The sequence below is a fragment of the Pempheris klunzingeri genome, chromosome 17 (assembly GCF_042242105.1).
Source record: "Pempheris klunzingeri isolate RE-2024b chromosome 17, fPemKlu1.hap1, whole genome shotgun sequence".
Lineage (NCBI taxonomy): Eukaryota > Metazoa > Chordata > Actinopteri > Acropomatiformes > Pempheridae > Pempheris > Pempheris klunzingeri.
The window spans coordinates 8,640,450-8,664,390 of record NC_092028.1 but is presented as its reverse complement, the minus strand read 5'-3'; the positions used below and the strand labels follow the sequence as shown (position 1 = coordinate 8,664,390).

At 43.1% G+C, this 23,941-nt stretch overlaps 1 protein-coding gene across 1 annotated transcript; it reads right to left on the bottom strand.

Annotated features, from left to right (window-relative positions):
- Nucleotides 1-22,605, bottom strand: LOC139216406 (neurabin-2-like). The gene is made up of 15 exons (XM_070847504.1): nt 22,559-22,605; nt 16,122-16,523; nt 15,707-15,915; nt 15,222-15,626; nt 14,367-15,092; nt 7,722-7,854; nt 7,120-7,240; nt 6,231-6,335; nt 5,659-5,794; nt 3,648-3,791; nt 3,457-3,510; nt 3,140-3,271; nt 2,866-2,963; nt 2,681-2,777; nt 1-1,485 (listed from the first exon to the last, which is right to left on the bottom strand). The coding sequence occupies exons 2-15, from the start codon at nt 16,438-16,440 to the stop codon at nt 1,432-1,434; spliced, it is 2,733 nt and encodes a 910-aa protein (XP_070703605.1). The 5' UTR covers nt 16,441-16,523; nt 22,559-22,605; the 3' UTR covers nt 1-1,431.
- Nucleotides 22,606-23,941: the final 1,336 nt, after the last annotated feature.

Sequence of the window (23,941 nt, the reverse complement as noted above, 5' to 3'; positions counted from 1 at the left end):
GAGCAGGTTTGCCTCCAAGAAATGAACAACTGACAAGTGCAATCTCAGTTTCCCATGCATGAAACTATGCAGTGAGTGCAAGTGGAAGATGTACACAAAATAGCCTCAGAATACTAGCTTATAGCAGCATATTCCGGTTTTCTGTGACCCTGGATACGATATCTGACCCTGCACCAACACACCAAATCAAGACTATAGCAGATGATCATCATGACTGCCAGGATAGTTGGTGTGCATGTAAACCCACAGATACTGTAGTAAACACCGACAAATATACACCATTAGACGCTCTATAAGCACATATAAGACTATTCACACCCTGTTTGCCATTGATGTTGGTAAAAAAGAGATGAAACAGACTGAATCTGGAACCTTTCCACCCTCCATGGCGAGACGTCACCGTTCGCTCATTGCGCTGTCTTACTCTCAGATGTTAGACCCATGTAATTGCTTAAGCCATTTAAACACTTTTAAATACACGTATAGAATATATACAAACTTTATGCCACCACAGTTCAGACCTGAAATGCACGCTTCTGCCTGATCCCTTCCATCGCTTGCAGAGAGTTTACGCTAGAAAAAAAAAAACTAGGCTAGGGTGGGCGTTATTTCACAGTTTTTGTCACAGATCAGATATTTGTTGGCCATTTTGTTTTATAGTTTTTATTACTTAACGATCAGCAGGAGGTCTCTTTTCAGAGTTTGATGTGTGTTACTACCAAGGTTCCCCTCCAGAGTTTGTCGAGGTGAAAAACGAGGTGAACATTTCTCCTTGTAGTTTTTGTTTCCAATGATCAACGGCAAACGACAGAAAACATGTTTTTCCTCTTCATTAGAATTCAGTCCGGTCCCAAACAAAAACAGGGAATGGTTCAGCAACCACCTAGATCAATAGTAATGACAATCCAATCATCTTTGTCCTTTCTTGTTTGTTCTGTTTTATTCTGCATTTTTGCCCTCTGTCACTCAATAAAGCACTTTGTGACGAGCTTGTTTAATTAAAATAAATTTGATTCAATAGAATCCTGGTAAGATACTGTTTATGAAGGGAGGAGAAGCCAAAACAGCTCATCCACAAATAAAAGTACAGGTTTGTTGAATGTCGTTTCCGTGTTGATTGCCAAGCTGGTTGCCAGGAAGACACACGAGGAGGAGTGAGGGTGTTATAGAGGGAGCATTCTGGGATTGGTTATTGACTGACAGAGCTCTAAGCTGCTGGAAGATGTCAGATGAGAGGTTGCTTCTTTCCTCTTTGTATGTTGCCCTCCTCGTCCTCTCTTTTAAAATTGTCATCCCTGTTATTCTTTTTTTCCCCCGTACTACCTGCCCGTGCAGTAAATGGTTGATTGGAATAAAATACAGCCCAGGTCAGTATGAAAGCAGAGCTCCTCCACTTCCAGTCACAGACAGGAGGTAGGAAGTAGCAGCAGTCTAAGAGGGTTTGGGGGTCTTCAGGGCATCCACTTTGGTCTCCAAGTCTGTAATCTGTGGAAACAACAACAAAGTGAGGGACAACTAAATACATTACACTATACAATTAAAAAAAATAATTTAACAATTAGGATTATTTCATAATCAAAAGTTCTTTTTCTGTCAGAGCACATTTGGTCATTTCGAGGCCGGGCTCGCCTGGCACACCTCTGGCACACTTGAATACAAGATGAGATCAGAAAGAATACATTATCATACATTATACGTGGGCATGTTGGAGGTTATGAAAATCATGGTCAGTTGCTTTCAGCCACTTTAAGCACAGAGGTCTCCCCATTAAGGCACACTGACACTTGGGAATCTGGTGGAGATTTTTTTTCTCAGAGGAAATTCTTAATTATTTGGGACGTGCAGAGTTTCACAAATAAACATACATTCAGCAGCTCACATCTACTGCCTAATACTATTTGAAAGTTACCTTCACATTACGGGCATGCTGAGGTTTCCTGTGCTTAGTAGTGAATGATTTTATTTGTCATCACAGAGATCCGTGCAATTACCATCTGCAGTTAAATACCACCATACCGCCATTAACAAAATAGCAATTAAGTTTAAAAATGTGGTCTCATGTTTTTCATGCTGATTTTTTTTATTTCTGGAATAACATATTTAAGACTCGACTATTAAATGAACCCAAACAATCTCTATCACATTATCCCCATTGCACATTACAGCCACACTTCTACCTGTATTTTAAATAAAAATGCAGAGCTTCAGACCAGGCTGATCAAAAAGAACATGACGCACGTTGTTGTCCCGGTTACACTGTTTTGCAATGGAGACACTGGGGGCGGGCTGGCAGGAACAGACAGTCTTGAGGGAGTTATCAGCAGAGATAGAAGTTCTGCTTGGCCTACGATTTGTCGTGGGACAGTCTCCAATACGCTTGTGAATTTATGATGTATAAAGATATTTGCAATGTGCAAAAATAAGTGTGCTGAGGATGGAGCCCTGGGGAACACCAGGGCCACAGAAGGGCCACTAAAGATGAAGCATCACCAGCGACTACTGAAAGTTCTTTTGACCAGTGTAATGCAGTATCCTTTTACTTGTGAAAATGCAAATATAAGCAGATTAAAATGAAATGTGAAAACATGGCAGAAAACATATTTTCTGCATGAAGAGCTGACACACAGACAGACAGCTCATCACTTGAGACCAAATGTGATTACAGTGAGATTTTGCTAACCTTTTCCTGCAGGTTGTCCGTCTCCTCTTTGTGTGTTGCCTCACTCTCCTCTTGTGCTCGACGCTGAGCTGTCTCCTTCTTCAGGTACTCGATCTCCCTAAACACACAAAAATGCACACACACATTAACATTTTGGTGTCTTTTACTACTTCTTTTAAACCTTTAGTGCGTCCATACTTCCTTACTTCTGCTGGTACTCTTTAATCAGTCTCTTGGCTTTGCTGTATTTCCTCTCTAGGGTTTGGTACTGTGCCTGGGTTTCCTTCAGATGTTCATCCACTGCCTGAAAAAACACAAAAACACACCCAAACATGTTTAGTAAATGGAAAAAAACTAGTAGGGGAGACTATAAGCCAATTAGTCAATTAACGTGTGAAGTGACAAGAAAAAAGTACTTCATCCATTTGTGACCGATACTTTCCTCCTTGCTTTTAATGTTAATTCTCTCTAATCGTTTACCTTACACAGGGACTGTGCCTCCATCCAATAGCCCTCCAGTTTCTCCATCCTCTCTTTACTGTCCCGGATGTTTTGCTCCAACTGAGCACGCTCCATCCGCCAACGCAACTTGTCCTGCTCCGCATGAGCCAGCTGGAGGTGAGGGGTGGGAGTGTGGCAGGAGGAGGTGGTATGTGGGAGGTAGAGCCAGCATTAAGTCATCATTCAGCCAGCGAAGGAACTGATGTTATGTTGCTGTATACTGCAGTGTAAGCTGGATATTGCATCTATTTCATTTCTGCATGCGGAAGAAGAGACTGAAAGTTAAGTGGTCTCACCTTCCTCTTTAGGAGCTGGATCTCCGCCTGGGTTACTGCATGTTTAATCTGGAGCTACAGAGACACATAGACTGGGTATTAAAAAAAAACACAATACAACAATACCTGATAAAATTGGGGGACAGATTCATGAATAAAAGTATTACTATTATTATTATTATTTGTATCCAAATGATTGAAATCACATATACCTCCTTGAATTTGTGGGCCAGCTTCTCAGGGTCCAGCTCCACTGGAGACAACATGTCCTGGTTCTCCGCCAGGTCAAATACCTCAATAGAGTTTGGGAACACTGGACTCATCTCCTCCTCTTCATCTGTTGCATATTCACCTGTCTGTGGTCAACAGAGATATAAAGAGATATAATATTTACAATATCATGTTGCTCTGTTGAGCGAAAACATGCTTATCTGTTTTGGGGCTGGTTGGCTTAGCTCAGCCCAGCCTGAAGACTGAAAACAGCTCGTCTGGCTCTGTCCAAAGGTTAATGTCCACCTACCAGCACCCCTGAAGTTCCAACTCATACAACTTATTTGTTTAATCTCTGCAAAAACCAAAATGTTAACAACAGGTTGTGCTTTTATGGGGGGTTGTTGTGGCTTTTGAGGTGCTGGTAGGCATACACTGTTACCTTTGCACAGAGCTGAGGTAGCTCTTTTACCCTTCATTTCCCCTCTTTGTGCTAAGCTAGGTTCAACTACTATGATAGGCCTGTCATATTTACCGTAAGGCTACAGGAGTGTTATTGAGACAGCCAAAGCAAAGTTCCCACAATGTTCCCAAAACAATATAATGTTACTGGCGTTCACAATGATACCACAGTTCCCAGTTCCACCTTCTTGTTGCTGTATAATTTCATTCGGAGGAGTTGCGGGTGATATAAAATGGTATAAATCGCAACTAGCCTGGGGCAGGCCGCATAAGTATGAAATTACAAATTAAGTGAATAAAGTGATCCCTCTGACACTGACAGCAGCCGCTGCCTGTAACAGTCTCCCACTAATAGGATTCAAATAATCAATGGCAGGATGGCTAAGCATTTGTCTTCTCTTTTATTACATTGCAAAGTAAGTTAGCTTCACATCAGCTTATGACTATCATGTCTTTACTTTAAATGTGTATATGCATCCTTCAAGATACACAGTGGTTTATAATGACTTATTACCTACTGTGCATCTGACTGAAAACAGATGACTCTGCAAACGATCCAAGTCCTCCCCCTGGCAGAATCCCAAACCCATATATATTATTCACAAGCCACCAACCAAACCCTGTAGTATTTTCTGCGGATTTAACATATATATATACATTTATCTAACAATTAGCTGTCATTTCGACCTCCCCACATAATGGTCTGATGTAAGATATGTAATTCGGGTGAGAAATTAATTTGATTTGAATTTTTTTGCCCTTAAAACTTACATCAGAATCAGCCACAAAAAAAAACTAATAACCTTAATAACCAGCAGATATATACAGTATAACTCCTATTTATGTTATTATCATACCCTACATTTCCTGATATGTTACCAAGAGCATGATCTTGACATCTTTAATGGTAGCTTTGGCCCTAGTGATGAGTAATGGAAATTTTCAGTCATCAACGTAATCAAACTAGACAACCTAATTTACTGTCTGGTTATGGTGTAATTACAGAGAGAATTTCCAATCGGCCCACTGACCCCAATGTTACAGAGAATGGAGCGTGCCACTGGAATAATTAAATACATTTTTCATGGTTGATTCTAATTTGATTTATTGACACCGTTTTGATACACAGTTGTTGTGAGTGCCAAACTGGATGTTACCATCTCTGACCACAAGGTGGAGAGGCTGGACTAGCACTGAAACAGGCCACGTGGTGATGGCACTGAGAAGACATTTTGTCGCGCACACACACGCACACACACACCACAAAGTAACAGTCCTCTTTCTCTTGATCTCACTGGTGTTGTCTTTTTCTCTCTCCCTCCTCCTCCTCCTCCTCCTCTCTCTTTTGATTTCCTGCAGCTAACAAAGGCTCATAAGCTGACAAAGCAACATTAGCTGAAGAGCTAATAAATGTGGCTATAGAAATCCAGCTTTATGCGTATCAGGGCACATGGGGAAGTAGTTGGAGTGATCATATGCAGATGCACTTCTTCAATTCTAGTCTTGTTGTAAAAATGTCTTTTCTATATTTGTGATGTTCCTGGCACGTACCTCTTCATCGTCATCCATGTACTGTTTGTATCTCTGCTCCATCATCTCTCTCTGCCATCTCTCCTGTTCCAGAGTCTGCTGGATAAGCTGAGCCACCTCACTCTGCTCCCCCGGCTTCTCCCGACCAATTATAAACCTGGAAAGCATTCAGGATCCATCAGTCGAGCTAATGATCTCAAAGACAGACGATCATAAATGTGAGAGATTCAAACACACATCAACTGCAAACCTGTAAACATTTCACACACACACACACACACACACACACACAAACGTGAAAACGTTCAAATGCACAAAACATGAATCAGCAAAGTTCACACCACACCAATTGCAAACCTGAAAACATAGGCTAGTAAAACGCATCCATCACAAACCTGAGAATTTTAGCACATACCGACCAAAAACCTGAACAATATTTATATCACAAATCTGCAGGAAAAAAATAAGCAGAATAAGCAAATCCACAAATATTGTGTGAGTTAAGCAGAACAAGAATCTAAATTTGTTCTAATAGAGTGTGTGTGCACAGGATGGACAGAGTGTGTGTGCATGTGTGCGTGTGTGTGCCTGACCTGACGGTGCCACTGGTGTTGCGGAGGACGGAGGCAGCGAGGCTCTGAGTGACGCCGACCAGACTGGTCCCGTCAACCTCCACTATCAGATCATTTACCTGGATCCTAAACACACACAGAATATACTGCAAGTGTGAAAATGAACAGAGACAAAGGACAAAACCCACCCGCACCCCCACCCCAACCCCCAGCCCCAGCTGTGCTTTCCATCTGTGCTACTGTACTATCATTTCACTGTTTTTTTTCTTACTCTACCGTCTTCTATTTCATTTAACTTGTCATTCTGTCTTACTCTAGCTCTTATTCTATCTTCCTATCCATTACAGTGGAGCCAATTACACGTCACACTGACAATGAAAGCACAGATAACATACTGTAACCCTGTAACATACTGCTTCTGTCAGGGCAGTGTTAGCTGATTAAGCCTGGCTGGAATGTCTTGCCATGTTGTGATTTAGCGAGCCGCTCTTACTGCAATCGGAACATGAGGATTTGGAGTGAATGGAGATTTATCAAAGTAAAATTGATGTCATGGAGATGTGGCACAGACCAGCAAAGTGTCTAGCCATCTGATAAAGCTGGACTGAATATTGTTGAAAAGTTTTGTTATCTAAATCTTATTTGACGGCTATATTTTCACCATATAACCAACTCTATAGGACCTACTGGACAGTTTTCTCAGCCGAAGCGCTTAGACAGTGAAAAACCTTTATATATATTTACATATTTTGTTAAAACTAGAATTTTATATTTGTGCTTGGGGCGAGGAGCCTCCGACACAGTGGAGAGGTCTTGAAACAGATAACAGAGCGTGAGCAGCACCTCTATCACATATTATAAATGAGACACAGATGAGGACAGATGCATAAAGAACAAGTGGACAGGATACCTGCCGTCTCTCTGCGCAGCTCCGCCTTCAGTGACCGTCTTAACAAAGATCCCCAGTTTCTCCAGACCCATATCAGCTCCTGCACCCATGCCTATGATACTGATACCCAGACCATCACTGTCTGAGACACACACACACACACACACACAAACATAATGTAAATATCATCAAAATACTGACATATATCTTAAGAATCTTCATAGACACGAGTGTTGGCATATGCAGCCATAAAGTTACATCAACTAATCTGAAGTATGAGGTGACCCCATAAAAGATTTAAATGTAACATCCACTGCATATACTGTATGACAGCTTTATGGTTATTGTACAGTGGTGAGAGCAGCTGTCACGCATGGTTGCTGGTTCAAACCCATTACCTCCATAATTACTAGCTGCTAATTAGGCTAATCTGCGCTAAATTTAATCCCATTATGGGATAATGGAGCTGCTAGCAGACAGTGTATGCCCACTAACAGCAGCACACTGTCACTTATCGTGTGCATGTGTGTGAGTGTGTGTGTAGTTACATAAGCGGATTGACTGAGTGACTCTCAATGATTGTAAAGATGTGTGTACGTATGCACGTGTGTGTGTGTGCGCACCTTTCTCCAGCTCGACAGGAAATAAGTCCAGCTTCTCAACCCTTTTCTCCAGCTCGTACTCAGCCGAGGCTGCCATGGGGTCAACATCATCATTGCGGCGATCGTAGTCCTCGTTAGAGTATGTGGTGAAGACCTGCACACAGAGCAGAGGTCAAAGGTCAGACAGCCTCCTCCTCTGGCTGAATGCCACGTCAGTCTTCAATAACAGTCTGACACAGGGGGGCTTCCCTGAAGACTTGTGCTTGCTTTTAACATGTTCTGATTGAGATTTCACTCGTTTTCTGTGTTTTTCTAGGTGAGGACCTGAGGAGGAGCAGCTGCTACCACGGTGGCAGCTAATGGGGATAAATGAACAAATGTTTTCATAAAAGTGTCAGCAGCTATTTTTGTCTTAAAACTTCTAACTCTGTTAAAATTTAGAAACTTGTGAAATCATGACATCATGAAATCATGAAATCTTTGAAAGATTTGTGGGGGTATGACAATAGCTTGGAAGTATCCACACCGACTATTTGCTACTGTAAAGCAGCATTAATTGATATTTCATACCAGTTGGGGCAGAAGAGCAACCTATAATATGGTCCACTGCACTTTAGGTTTTTGCTGCTCACACAGCAACTGCAGCAAGCTATGACACAGGGTGCCGGCTAACCATCGGTGTCATGCCCAAGGACAGTTTGGTATGCGGACAAGAGGACGAGCTGCCACAAACGTTTACACATTCAGGAGACGTGGAGAAACATTAGCATGTATTTGGAGTCATGTTCCTGTCCAAAATTCACTCTCCTCTTAACTCTGGTCTTGTCTTGACTAACTCCTGAGGGAAATACTCGGCTCTTTGGCTGCGAAACATGCCACAGTGGAAACAATAGTGGAGCTGAACAGTGAGAGTGTATCAAAACAGTAAAGTTGTGGAAAGAAAAACAGTGAGCTGAACAGCACTGAACACATCTACAGCGCTGAGGGGAACTGTAGAGTCAAGTGATAATTCTGTGTGGGCTACAAGCAACTTCTTTCACATTGGAGTCATCTGATCCATCGTTAATATGAAAACACTGATTAGTGCAGCTTCAATTGCTCTACTTGTGTCTATTCTGGGACTGTGGGGTTATGCAGGTATTAGGGACATATGGGGCACATGGGTACTGACATTAGGTCTTACTGAAATTTAAGCGTGATTGTATAATTTTTACTTTGAGAGTGAATATGTAGGTTGATCACACACGCACACCCACTGATGATGATGATTAACCAGCTCTGTACGTGCTCCAGTCCCAGCACTGTCACTGATTGGACAACAGGAACATTCAGGCTCCATCCGATTCGAACCATGGCACCTTTGAGAGGGTAGCACTGAACACAAAAAAAATAATCTTCCAGCAGCCGCTCTGCACCAGTGCTGACTCATATTCCTCTCTTCTTAGAAAGAAGCTAGCAGGAGAACTCAGGAAACGCTTCCCCTTCTCTTTCACAGAAGGGAAATCATAAAATCCACGCGAACATGCTCTCACTTTTCCCTCTCCATATATTTTGCTAGCCCTTCCTCCACACTCTATCACGCCCCTCCCCCCTCCTCTAAAAGGTCAGCAGCATCTGTCTCCCTGGTGACCATCTCCCTGATCATGTGGCTTCGTTACCGTGGCAACCACAGGCTTGCCCAGCACGAGTTTGGCACCGGCAGTGACCCGCTCTCTCTCTCTCTCCCTGTCTGGCAGATATGCTAATGTGTTTGTGTGTGAGACGACATACAGAGATAGACACAGCCGAAGGCCTTCATGTGTAGGAGGTGCTTGTTACAGTATTATTTACATTCCGCTGAATGTAGATGACTGAGGAACACACAGACACACACACACACACACTTTCTGACACAAACAGGGTCAGAGGGAGTGATTGTTAAACTGTTTCCTGTAGTCACATTTCCTTCCTGTTGAGTAACTTTAAAGCTGTGTGTGTACATGAAGCCTCAGAGTGATCCCTGAACACATCAGTGTCTACTTTGCCACAGAAATAAGACACACACACACAACAGTCAACGTGTGGAACGACGACAACAAAACGTAACATGCAACCAACACTGAAACCTGTGTAGCAACAATGTCTTTGGCATGAGAAGCTTGACAACAATAGAAATGATCAAAAGATTAACCAATGAAACACACAAAACAAATCTCTACCTTAAAGACTACCTGCTTCACTTTAAACTGAGCGGCTGTGTGATGATTGTTCAATCTTAAAGATTACCTTCAAAACAGGTATGGAACCTTGTTTAGAGGCATTAAAGTGACAAATGTAAGACAAAGTAGGTTTCTGTGGGTCAATGCAGAGTTATTAATGTATCTGTGGGTCACTAATGCCACAAACGATCACAGTATTGTATCAATGGGTAAGAAGTTACAGGCATTATCAAGAAAAAGGCATCCAGCCGCAATACTGATAATCCTTTATCTTATATATAGCAGATGCTTATAAGAAATACATACAGAAATGTTGTTTCAGTAACTAATAACCCTTATTTATATCTACTTCTTGCTGCTTTAAGGCTTCTATTTTCCTATGTGAGATCAATAAAGTTGGTCTTATCTTGAAACAAAGAGTCTACAGTCAGGCTAATGGCACTGTGAGGATGTACTTAGCAGCTATGCTTTGAGCTAAATCACAGCACTTGACGGTAGGATATGTTAAATTAGAACCAATCAAGCACTCAGCAATAAATATCCAGGACATCACATCAATAGCTGGAGTGTGGTCAAGAGTTAAAGTGTTGTCCGTTGTCTGTTAGGTACACCTGTACACTCTCTGAGCAACATTCAAATGACTGAGCAGATTTTAGCACCTACTACCATATTAAGTCCAATAGTATAAATAGGATTTAATGACAGATTAACCCACACGGCATGGCTATGCACAATGACAGCGACCAATTTCTGCCACATTACACACGCTCGACAGTGAACATAACATAACATAACTAACTAAATGAAATGAAACACTCTGAAGCTCAAAGCAGAAGCAGACTCGCTGATAATCTGTGTGGTCTGCACAGTGAATTATCCCGAGTCACTTGAGTCAGCTACATGTCACGCAGGTAACGTGGATGTCAGGCGAGGACACTACTCTTATCTCTCAGGCTTAACTAACACAGGACAGCAAACAATGGGGACACTGATACACTGCAATAGAGTTCTGAATTGCATTATAGACTAAATTATAATACATAAAACAATAGTTCAACATTTTGTGGATATACGCTGTCACATCTCTGAGGTAAACATGTAACTGGAGCCGGCCGCCAGTTGCATGCTGGGGGTTTGGATGGATTTAAGGAGATATAATGATAAGAACAATTATATAATAAGTGAGCTTTAGCGGTGCTGGTAGGTATGCTAACTAATGTCCAGCCGAGCTAACCGGCTGCTGGCAAATAACAAGTAACAAATAACCTTATTTCCAAACATAAAAATCTATTGCTTTACATAAATTCTGGGATGTAAGTCATGCTAACTTTTAATAATGTGTGGAGTTACAGCAATTACTGGATTAATCAACCAATGGAAAACATAATAACTATTAATAACTATAATAATAAGTATTGTGTGAATAAATCATTCAAATCATCCTGTTTCTCAAATGTGAGGATATTCTGCCTCATAATAAATGTCATAATAAACCGAGCCATGTTAGGTTTAACAAACAGAACAAGCTATTTGATGACATCAGCTTGGGTGTTAGGTAATAGTGGTGGACTTTTTTTTTATTTTTACAATTTCCTAGCATTTTATAGAGCAGGTGGAAGGAGGCCAAACCTGTAAGCTTCCTGCCACGATTACCGCCGTCTCTCCTCTGCATCACATCAGTGATTTCAATCAGGATCGGGTGCATCCCTAAACTCTGTAAAAAGGATGACTTTTTTTTTTTACACAAAGACACACACCAGGTGTCTTCTCTTCCAAACAAAGCTCCACTTTGTAGTTCGCATTAAACAGCTTCCCCTACCTTTGTGTACATGTGTACACGTGTGCGTTTTCAAGGAAAACAAACACACCCAGCCACATTCCAACTGCTTTTTACAGACATACAGAGGTAGCTCTGTACACAACTCAGCACAGACGAACCCTGTTAAAGTGAGATGCGGGACAACCTCGCTACATCAAAAGGTTTTCTGCAACCTGTGATTAATTATCTATCACCATTTACATTACATCATTATGCTCCAGGAGTGGACAACACGCCTCTAAACAGTGTTGTAATCACATGGCTTTTCTCTCTGAGCTTTTACGAAACGACGTGCTGCCGAGGTAAGCCGGAGACTAGAGGAGGCTTGAGCTCTCCTGGCTGAGTTTCATTCCATGAAGTAACTCATGATGTCAGAACAACAACAAGCAACCAGTTTGGAAACTGAGTAACAACACCCGACATGTCCGGGCAGTGAGAGTCTTGGCCAACGTCTGTGAACATGTAGGACAAGTTACTGGTTCTAATCCCAACAAGGCAGGACGGTCATAGTGTCGCCTCCTCTCGTAGGGCTTCATGTACACAACGTTTCATCTGAATAGTCTGGTTTTGACTGCAGATGTCTTCAGTATTCATTTCCTTTACTGACTTGAAGAGTAGAATAAAGCTTCAGCATCAGTTATTCTTTATTGTCATACAAATGATATCTATAATAATAATAATAATAATAATAATTATGTATTTTATTAGTAGAGCACTTTTCAGGTTACTCAAAGACATCACACATTAAACAGTTGACTTTTCAATAGTGATTTGAATTCATTTGTTAGTAGTATAATATCCAGAGTGAGGGGCTTCTCTGTACTTAACTTTTTCCTACTGTTACTCTTTTATGTTAATGTTACTTGTGTGAGGTAGTAGGACTAAGATTTTAACCCGTGCTGTTTTTTGGGGGCAGAGAGGCAGCTAAAGGACCTAAAGTAGGGGTTACGGTTAAATACAGGCTCTGTATCTTTTGTTACAGCTGAAATTAAGCATGCTTTATAGGCTGCACGTAGCCTACAATAATCTTTATAGGTGTTTGCTGTGTATAAGTTTGTCAGGCCGAGTGTGTGGTAGGTAAGCTGTATTAAAATGCGAGACTGAGACAACTGTGGTGTTTTGTGGCTTTTTTATAGTAGTGAACAAAAAGGTTTTCTGACTCTGAGAACAGGTGTTTGCACATCAGTAGCAGATGCTGGTTCCACATGATTCACCAGGCAGCTGACTGCAGCAGTTACCTCAGTACTAAACCACGCTGCCTCTAGCCACAACTCCACTTTTAGCTGCACTGTGGCTGAAGAGGTCAGTGGTTAAACGTTTTAAAGTCCAAGAAAATGTAAAGAATTTCTTTTTGACCTGATGCCTGACCTGAAATCTTTTTTTTTTTTTTTTTTAAACGCTCCTCTTCATGAGCCTCTATCGCCTGCATACTGTAAGGGGACAAGACCAAGCAGGAAAAGGGATCCCAAGCAAACACCATTCGTGTCGAATGACACTACATTCCACCTAAAACACTTTGCTTCAACACCAAAACTGTTCCATCTTATCTCTTCTGTTGCACGATATATCATCAAGTGCCATCGTGATACGTTATTCAACTGCATCTCCCACAGAGGAAGTATGGTGTTAACGTGACAGCGTTGAGGCTTGTTTCGCAATCCACACAGCTCAAGCAGCTGACCGTCGCAGTGAAGGGGGGGGGTTAGCGAGTGGTGGGAGAAACGAGTACTTCAGTATAGAAAAGAGCTTCTGTTCAATCAAGATCTACGTTCAAACTCACATACAGGCACAGAGTTTGAGCTAGAGTCAGCAGGAAACACTGTGGTGAAATGAAAGAGAAAATACCCCAGCAACCCGTGTGTGTGTGTGTGTGTGTGTGTGTGTGTGTGTGTGTGTGTGTGTGTGTGTGTGTGTGTGTGTGTGTGTGTGTGTGGTGTTAAAGAGGGAGGAAGTCAGTGAGTCTTTTCAATCATTACCTTATTCTCTTCTTTTCTTCTCTTTTACTTTCCATGGTCCAATAGATACAAGCATGAGCACATCTTTATGATGGCCTTCCACTAAATCCATTCAGCTTTTTTTCTCCCTCACATGCTATTATTTAATGCCAACTTAGTTACAAAATAGTAACCGAACAACTAAAACCAACTGATTTGACTTGGCTGTGGTGAAACAAGCTGTCAACACTGCATAATATCACCTTATAAAGTAGACATAGGGCAAAATTAGCATTCCATGAGAGTCCTTTTTCTGGCTACCATGTAAATGTAAGTCCAATATTTATGTGTCTTTTGGGTCTGTTTTGGTCTCCACCGACTCCTGTGAAACACATTTGGTTCTTTCTAAGCTAAATGCTAACAACCTCGCTGCTGTTTTGGTGCTTGGCAGGCAGCACACAGCAGGTGCATCCGAGCTGAAAGCAGCTGAGATTGGTGAGAGTGAAAAACTTGCAAAGTTGGGTGATAATTTCAGTGGGTTTGTCAAAGTCGATGTTGTTAATTTTAAAATAGGCAAATACAGTATTTCCGCCTTATGGTTGACACCACTTGTTCTGATGTGACAGGTGTGATCACTTTAAAAGTGACTGCTCTACTGACATATTAAGGCTTTAAGAGTGTTGAAAAATAATAATAAGGTACAACAAAAACTCACCTTGATTGGTCCAGTGCTGAATTTAATCTTCCTATTGGCTGGCGGGGGCTCCTCTTCCTCAGGAAGGCCCGGTATCTCAGAGCAGCTGGTCTCTGGCTGATACGCCTCCTCATCTTCCTCGTCCTCCTCATCATCTAGCTGGCTTCCCCCAGAGTCCTCCTCCCCAAGCCCGCTGTAAGCACTGATATCTATCAGATCCCCCTCCGAGTAATCATCCTTCCTCGAGCCATCCTCATCATTCTCCTCCTCCCTCTCCTCCTCGCCCCTCCTCTCAGAGTCGGCTCCTTTCTCCTCTGAGGATGGAGAGGAACCTGGAGGCTCCTTTTGTCCATTTTCCAGTGAGGCATGAACCTCGGCCTGCACCAGCCTAGCTCCAGCCTCAGACTCCTCGGTGGAGCCTTCCAGCTCATCAGCTTGTGGCCCCGCCTCTGGGGCCACTGTACTCGAACCCCTGGCTTCAGTCGCTGTTGGCTGGGCCTCAGACTCTGGTTTGACCTCCGAGGAGGCCGAGGACGAGGAAGAAGTGACGGCCACTGAGGACGATGAGGAGTTGGAGGAGTTAGAGAGCTGGTCTCCTGATTGTCCAGATCCCTCCCTCTCCTCGCTAGCCATCACTCCTCGTATGCTCCGCTGCAGAGAATCTGTTGTTTCTGTAAGCTCTGCTGCCTCGGTGCTCACAACTCCTGCTGCCACCTCCTCGTGATCCACCTTACTTGGAGGGAACGCCTAGAAGGGGGAGACAAGGAGGGATCATTTGATCACTTAATCATAATCTATGGTGTACGCACTTTCCTTCAACCTGCTTCCTTTACTTCTACCACAGTTTGTGATTTCCTGCATTTTACAAATACTCACCTTCCTTTCAGCAACCTCCACTCTGGCTGGAGGTTTGGGCTTTGGTGCTAAGGCAGGGCCTGTCCGACGTTGGGGGGTAGAGGTTGGGAGGTAGAGAGTGTTTTGCGTTTCGCTCTTCTCAAACACGGCACTGAGCTGGCTCACCGTGGGACTGACAGCCTCACCGGGCTCAACCGAAACTGCAGCAGCGGGAGAAGGAGAAGGAGCAGGAACAGAAGCAGGAGCAGGAGCAGGAGCAGGAGCAGGAGAAGGAGTAGGAGCGGGAGCAGGAGCAGGGGGATCATCCAACCGGTCCAAAGCCTCGGTTGAGCCGTTAAAGCGAGCAACAACATCTAGACGGCCGTCCTGGAAGCCCGACGCCCGCTCCTTCTTCAGCAAGATCCGGTTGGTGGCAGCTTGCTTCTCCTGGAGGAGAGACAATAATCAGTTAGACAGATGGTCTTGAATCAGAGCTCTTGATGAAATAAAACAAAGAGCCCTCTGACCTGTAGAGTCCGCTGTTCGAAGATCCTCCTCGTCTCCTGGAGCTTGGAAAAGCCTGCAGAGGAACCCGCACCCTCCCCGCCTGGTTTGGAGTCAAAACGGTTGACCCTCTCTGAGACTGTGGCCCCAAGTTTGAGCAGGGCGCTGTGGTCCACGTTCTCGTTGAGGCTGGACGCCCTCGGCAACGACAGTTTTACCGCCTGGTCTTTACCTGCCAAGGCAATAGTTTAGGCCGGTTTGCTGTCACACAATCACCATACAAAGATTAATACAAAGAAAATGTTACACAAATCACCTTTAAAAACACACAGGCATTAATTAAAGCAACAAAGGTTGATTAATTATAACTAAATACTCTTCACACTATCGATGTTCAATGCTTTGACAAAAATCGAGTTGAACAGTGAGTTGAATTACCGATCATTTTAGACCCGTCCTCCTCATCACCAGGAGACTGCATCTGCATGAACATGTTCTTGATGCGGTGAACATTTGATCCATATCTCCGGCCCCTCCCAGTTGGACGGGGGAGAGGAGCGGGCTTTGAGCCAGGGTCTGAGCCTCCGTTGGCAGCATTGTTGAGGTGGTCAGTGGCCTTCTTGAGCGCCGCCAGCCCCGCCTCATAGGCGTTGCGGTGAGGCGAGGGACTTCGCAGATTCGAGCTCCCGCTTCCTCCACTGCTCCCACCGGAGGCCCCGTTGCCCCCCGTGGCCGACGGGGGCTCAGTCTTCATCATGTTTGGTAAGTCAAATGCCCCCTGGTGAACAGCAGGTTAGCAGGGATGAAGACAGCAGCATCCTGGAGCTGTTTGACTTTCACCTGCTGAATCACAAAGACAGAGACGGACGGATCGTTCGTTTATCTTTGTGATGAATCATTCTCTATCGGTCAATAATAACAGATACCTCAGATGAGTCGCCTCCTCAACCCACCATTATCTTAAGAAATGTTCCTTCGTCTGATGTGCAGCAAACAGTAAAAAGTATTCTATTCTTAATGACAAGAAAAATGAATAAACATGTAAATTCTTTGTAGGTTTTGGTCTCTTCTGCAATATTTCCATTATTTTTTGATTAAAATAATTAATCCATTAATCACATAAATATTTGTCAGAATAAGATATCATAAAAACAACTGTTAGCTTCTGCAGTATCTCATTAGAGAGATCACACTTACACATGCCCACAGACTGAAACTCCTACTCCTACAATGACTGACATCACTCATTTCACTTTTTGGATCATTATGTTCTGCTGGCAGTCAGGAGAAAGGATATCCATTTGCTCATTGTAATTTAAAAAGTATGAAGTATATAAAAATGCCCATCACAGTTCCAAGAGTTCAAGGTCGTGTTCAAAAAGTCCAGTCGCCCAAAATAATAATGTTTTGTCAATTACTTGTTAAATTTGTTCAATCAACAAAGTGATTATTATTTATGCTCCAGTAGAGGAGAACATGAGTGTTTGTGTCTCTGTGCGCTTTGTTTGCACGATCAATGTTAAAATGGACAATTTATGTATTGAGGCTATTTATTTAGCCAGCTGACAGCAGAGGAGAGGAGCAAGGGGGGGGGGGGGGGGGCACGGCCACATCACACCCATGGGCCTTGCCACCAGGCTGTCTCACTAAAAGGGGCAGTCCACCAATTTTACACATGACAGTCTGATTATTTATCACGAGGATTACTGCTCAGCCTGTGAAAACAGTATATATATACTTTAAGAATACTGTCTTTTGTGGCTCTGGAGCAGCTTTCTCAGCTCTAAGAAAAGAACCCCGATGATGCACGTGATGATACCTAACCTAACAACAAACCCTACAGCATTGAGCAGAGTATTGGGTAGAGGATGAGCATTGCATTATGAGAAGTGTATCTTTGGATCAAAAATCACTGCATCTCCAAATCTGCTGCTTCAATTTGTATCTTTGTTTTTTATTCTAACTGGAGAACCACTTTTAGTGGGATTTTCATTGAAAATGCTAAAACTTCAAACTCAAATCTCATATGTGAATATTTGCTAGTGAAAAGCTGCACATTAGGAGATTGTGGAAGGCATTTTTTTGTGTTTTCTGGCAATTTCCTTTGATTAACGGAACAAACAAAATAACTGCTCCATAATGAGCCCAATTGTTAAAACCTAAAAAATAGTTGGCTTAATATTTAAAACTCAAAAATACTTGAAAAATAATAGTATACAAGCAGAAAATGGCCGACCCTATTGCCAAACATGACATCAAATAGCACAACAACTGCCTCGCTCTGTTTTTCATAACGCCCACATGGCGCTCCAGGAACCGTCAAAGTAATCCAATTAAACTGATGACGCATTGTGACCTCACGTGTCATGTTTGTCTTTACGTTGCTGCTGCGAATGCCAAACTTACTTTGTGACAAAGTCAGTGCATGCATACAAGAACACACCCGTGGTCCCCAGATGTCTGACTGTTTGCTCATGATCACTATCCAATTTGCTGGCTGATTGGGTCTGCGCTGTCAGATCTGAGCTGCAATAACGTCTCATTTCATCGGGGTGGATTTCTCGTTCTACGTTTTGACAACAACGGCAATGAAGTTATGAAACACGCACACAATTATTAATGAAGCTATGATCATAAAAAAAAAAAAAAATCCAAATTTCAAAAACATACATGAGCAACAACTTTTAAAAAAGTTCGGTCAAATAACACAGAGGACTTACAAACCAACCCTAAGTTCACAAAAAAACTGTAAAAAAAAAATGTTTTAATTTGAGCTTAATTCATCATGATTGATGATGATGATAATAATATGATTATTATAAAAAAAATATCAGTAAACTACATGCTTTCATCTTTCTGAACATGTTGGTGCTCTAATTAATCAACCGTCCATCAAAATGACTTTGTCTTCTTTGCTAGCTGCCTTGCTTTCAATCATCTGACGTCACGCTAGCAGTTTTGGAACTAGCTTAAAAAAGTCAAGAAAGCAAACGGAGTGAACCAAACACATTAAAAGGATAGTTCGACGTTTTAGAAAATAAACTTATTTGTTTTCCTGCCGGGAGTTAGATGAGAAAATTGATACCACTCAGTGCGGTGCCATAAATATGGAGCAACAGCAAGTAGCCAGTTAGCTTAGCTTAGCATTAAGAGTGGAGACAGGGAAAAGCTAGCCTAGCGCTGTCTAAATGTTAAAAAAAACAAACTGTCCAAATGTAAAAACTTCTATATCTTGTTGATTAATGAGCTTTCAAAGTGATGGTAGGCGAGTTATGTTACTGTATGGCAAAGCTAGTTTCAGCATTTCCAGCCCGTATTAGCTTCATATTTAGCATACGAGTGGTATCACACCTCTAGGTAAGAAACTTATTTACCAAAATGTTTAACCATTCCATTACTGGTATGCTAACCCGACACTGGCAATGGTATTAATGGTAATGGGTTAAAGGTAAAGAAATAAATCATTCAAATGCAAATATGCAAAAATGGGAGAGTTTTTCCTTGTCATTGTCGCCTGATGCTTGATCATGTGAGGATTCTTGAATCGACGGCTCTCTCTTAATTACAGAGCTAGAACTGCTCCTTGATGAGAAGTGTCTTGAGATAACGTCGGCTATGAATCAGTGCTATATAAATAAAGAAAACCTGCAGGAACACAAACTTTATCAAAAAGAAATTCACCGCAGAGCATCGCAGCAAGGAGAGCCACTACGAATAAAACAAGCTGTTTACCACTTTAAAGGTTAAATGAAAAATAAATGGGCTTTGCAACCCAGACGATTACTTAATCATATGTGGACTGGGCCAGAGACACGTCTCATTCTTCCATCAGACTGTGGGATCTGTGTGAAGATTCACAGCTGAGGTGTGAAGATTCATACTGACGTTTAAGTTACATTCTCAAAATGATACAACATGCACTCCCGCTGCGAACGCAATCGGGACTAGTGCAGCCTTGCCACGTTACTTGTGTCTAATTGGACAAATTAACAGTGAAGTCCTGAAGGGATGAACGTACCAAATTTCACTGCAATTTACCTCAAAAGCATAAACGTCAAACTCATGGTGGCATGAGGGGAGAAGTCAGGGGGATGACCACAGTTACTACAAACACTGCTTGTTCTGCCCGACCAAAAGATAAGCAAAGAAAGCAAACCCTCATAATTTACAGGCTGAAACCAGGAAAGTGTTTGACATTTTTGCTAGGAAAAAAAAATCAATTATCAGAATAGATCACACTGAACTTTCCAGTCAATCGACTTAACATTTCAGCTCTAAAAGAAGCCCTCAATGCTTCCTCAGAACCCCTGCGAGGCTTGTGTTGACACAGAAGACTCCTCTCATCCATCGCAGTGACTGCACACTGTGCAACAATGCGCTGCTGCGTGCATCCGCACTCAAACAGGGTATAACATGTTGGATCACGTTGCTGTTTGTATGGATGGTCCTTTTCCATGGTAACGCCAACAAAGTGGATGCTGATAGGACGCTGTGTTGTTACAGAATGAAACTTTAAAGAGGTAAAGCTTGAGGGGAAAATCACCACTGTTGTTAACGTTGCTCACAGGCACCAATGTAGGAAAGAGACCGTTTATGTTCCTGCTGCCACACACGGACTCCAGATGGCACAGCTGACCACGATGGGACCAACACACACACACACACACACATACACACAAACACACACAGCGCCCACAGCATGTCTTGTGACACTGTCTTGCCAAATAGTAGATGCTCACATACTGATCATGTGAACTTAAGTGAGCAAATCCAATGTAAAGCCAATAACCTTTACAGTCGCCTCGGGAAATACACACACACACACAAACACAAACACACACACACACACACCTAATACTGCTCCTGGCCTTTTTCCTGTTATTGTTAAGACCAGCCGGGTGGCTCCTGGATCTTACCGATAAACACACGTCTGACATACAAAATCTGACTGCATTCTCCTCAACTCTTTCTTAGCACGACGGACTAACTGTCCCTTCTTCTTCTGTGTTCCTATCAGATAAGAAAAAAAACTGCTAAATACAGCATTTTACACCCCCACCCCACCCCCCCACTCGGCCTTCAAAGAATACCTTCATCTGTCTCCTGCTACCCCTAATCCTTTGCGGCTTGGGTTCGCTTCCTCTCATTTGATCTGGCTTCTCCTCACTCCTAACTTGCACTTAAACTGCCCTTTTCGACCACGGGGGGACACTTTCAAGCATTTTTGATGACATTATTTGATGAGTGGCATCTCATCTGGCAAAAAAACCTAACTTAACTACGGATGACGCATGACTCGATGCCGAGTTAAAGGACAATTCCGGTTTGGGTCTCTAATCTGATTAGATTAGATCAAAGCAGCATGTGCAAAAACAGCCACCACACGTCTGTACTGACTTATCTATTTTGCCACAAGGCACTGTGTTTAGTACAGCTACCTTTCCTCCTCCCATGATTGTTACACACATGGTTTTTTGACACATCAATACATCTGCATGCACCAGTGATCCTCAGCATATTGAGGTAAATGACTATTGACTAGTGAATTTGCCCCCAGGGTATGAATAAAACATCCATCTATCCATCTACTTGTAATCTATTGAAGGGAAGTCCCTGAACAGCCCCTCCCTTCACTAAATATAGGCAACACAACACACAAACGGCCCAGCCTGTGTTTTTCTAAATGATATGTGTGAGGTGTTCAGTGGTTAGTGAGGGGAAATGACCTTGTATCATCCTGTTCTGTAACACTGAGGAATGGAGCTCAGTCTGTGAGACAGACACTGCAGCCACTGATGCTTCTGCACTGGCTTGGTAGCATGCTGCCCATTCAGACATGTCCAGTAAGTCCTTAAGTCTCCATGCCTGCACACCATCTCTGTCTCCCTGCGTGTCAATGTGCGTCACGCAGACATGCACACAATGTTCAACAGAAGGCACATTATGGCAACTACAATGACTCCATCTATTCACACCACAATCCGTGCATCTGTGGAGGAGACTAACAGGCATGGCCTAGTGCAACGGCTCATTCTGGCAGACACACACTGCGTGCTCCTGCTGTTGCTGCTGGCTAGAGAGGGGCTTTGTTGGCATACCCGACATATGCTGCTAGCTCCGAACCTCCATCCAAAAGCGTCGTCTTTATTACGGCGTTGCCTCTGGAGCACAAACGTAGGATAATCAAGTAAAATCTAACACGTACTGCGAATCACTAGGAGCCATCCATCAATTCGGCGTCTATGTTAATGCACTTAGAAGCTTACTACAGTTAAAAAGTCAACTATTATTTGTAGTGTGCGTGTTTTCCCCGTAATCCTCTCCGTCAAAACACACCTTAGCGGAAGACGACGCGCACTGTGCTCGCACATCAAGATTGGATTTTTATTCAAATCTAACGATGTCTGATGAATCACTCGTACGCCGAATTCACCAGAGGACCACGGGGTATCCAAAGAAATCTTACTTCACACCCTGAGGGGTGTTTAACGAGGCGTGCGACCAAGGCAATTTAAAACATACGGTTTGTAATGGGGTTCGGTGAGGCGTCCTTTCTGGAGACCGGAGAGCGCGGCTCGGACATTCCGGATGTGATTTTTTTTCCCTGCCTTGATTTACCACGTCGCAAAAGTCAAACACATGCAGACACACAGTGAGCAGTTATAGTTGTGTGTGTGTTATAACGTGTCACCGACCGGTTTAGGACCCGGAGGCGGACGGCCGACGGGCCCTGCTGGGTGTCTGTCTGCTGCGCTGCGTCGCTTCCTTCCTGCAGCCTCTCTCCTCTCACAGACTAACGGCTTTTTTTTTTCTAACTCGGGTTAAACCGCGTTAACTCCGAGCCTCCGTGCAGCGGCTAGCCCCGTCAGTCATACCTTATGTTCCGGTGTGTCGGGGACAGCCCGGTGCCCGTTAGGATCCCTGCTGGAAACAGTCCATTGTCCTGCCGCCGCTGCTGATTCCTCTTGCGAGCGAACAGACTGAACGCCAGCCTCCCCTCTGCTCCTCCCTCTCCTCCTCCTCCTCCTCCTCCCTCCCTCCTCCCATCATTTTCCTCCATCCCGCTCTCCTCCGCACCCCTCCTTTCCTGCGTCCTCTCCCTCATCCTCACCTCATCCTCCCCATCCCTCTCTCACCCACTTCATGCCCTGTTGATCTCTTCTCTCCCACCTCTCTTTTTTTACCTCCTTTCCCCTTTTCTCTCTCTGTCTTCCCCATCAGGTGTATCAGAACCCCCCCACTACACCTTCAGGAGATGCAGATCAACATCATTTGAATGCTTTATGTCGGTGCTGAGTCCTCTGACAGGCTGCAGGAAGTCCTTTCCTGTCATTAAAAAATGTGAGCAGCAAGCAGCCAAAAGGCCTCACCTAACGGGGATCCTGTGACTCACTGTTTGCACTGACTGGTTCCCTGTTTTGGTGGCTGGCTGACTTTTTACAAGCTGTTTGGCAAAGATGACAGCTGAGTGCGAGCAGCATTGCAAATACAATAAGGATATTCAGCGCCCTCTGCTGACCAAATCAGCGAAGGGCAACGTAGAACCACACCGTCCTGCTGTGCAGCCAATATTCACATCTGTCTCAGTGCCAGTGAGTTATTATCAGCTCTACCAGAGACACATGGATTCTCTAACCATCCCACATTGTTTGCCACAAACAGGTGAAACGACCCAGCATTTCACAGGAAAGAAAAGTTGTGAGAAAAGTCAAAAAGAAAACTTTCCTTTTTGTTTTCACCTCATGAATAATCCCAAGATCAACGTGATCACATTCATGCTGTGACTCTTAGGAAGGAACCCAAACCCCACTGGATGAGGCTACCTGTCCATAATGAAGGTAAAACGAGCTCCACAGCAATAAAATACTGCTAAAGCAATGATGCATTAGTGTTATTTGATTATTCCGTCTGTACTTTTACTACATTTTATTAGTATTTCTAGTTAAGTAAGAGATGTTGATACTTCTTATTGTCCTGTTAGTTACTCCATCTCTGGACAGGCCTGAACATTTAACATCCTGGTCACAGTACTTTATATTTTGTCTTCAATTCAAATAAATTGTGTTTGTTGTTTCTGCTTTTCTCACACGTTTAATTTGACAGACAGAACTGGTACACTATGTCAACATGACTGCATAACAATTCTCTAGGGTCAATACAAACAAACAGCCGAGATGCTTAGTTTTACCTGCCACCAACCACACTGCCAGCAGCAAACAGAGGAAGAAAAATAGTCGTCACTTTTGTTTTATTTTGAA

What these genes read in the sequence shown, in the direction of transcription:
- LOC139216406 (XM_070847504.1), bottom strand. Translation starts at nt 16,440, where the DNA reads ATGATGAAGACTGAGCCCCCGTCGGCCACGGGGGGCAACGGGGCCTCC. An exon ending in GGACGGGTCTAAAATGATCG is followed by an intron (nt 15,916 to 16,121) that starts GTAATTCAACTC and finishes TTGCCTTGGCAG; the next exon opens with GTAAAGACCAGGCGGTAAAA. An exon ending in ACATGGATGACGATGAAGAG is followed by an intron (nt 3,792 to 5,658) that starts GTACGTGCCAGG and finishes TGTTGACCACAG; the next exon opens with ACAGGTGAATATGCAACAGA.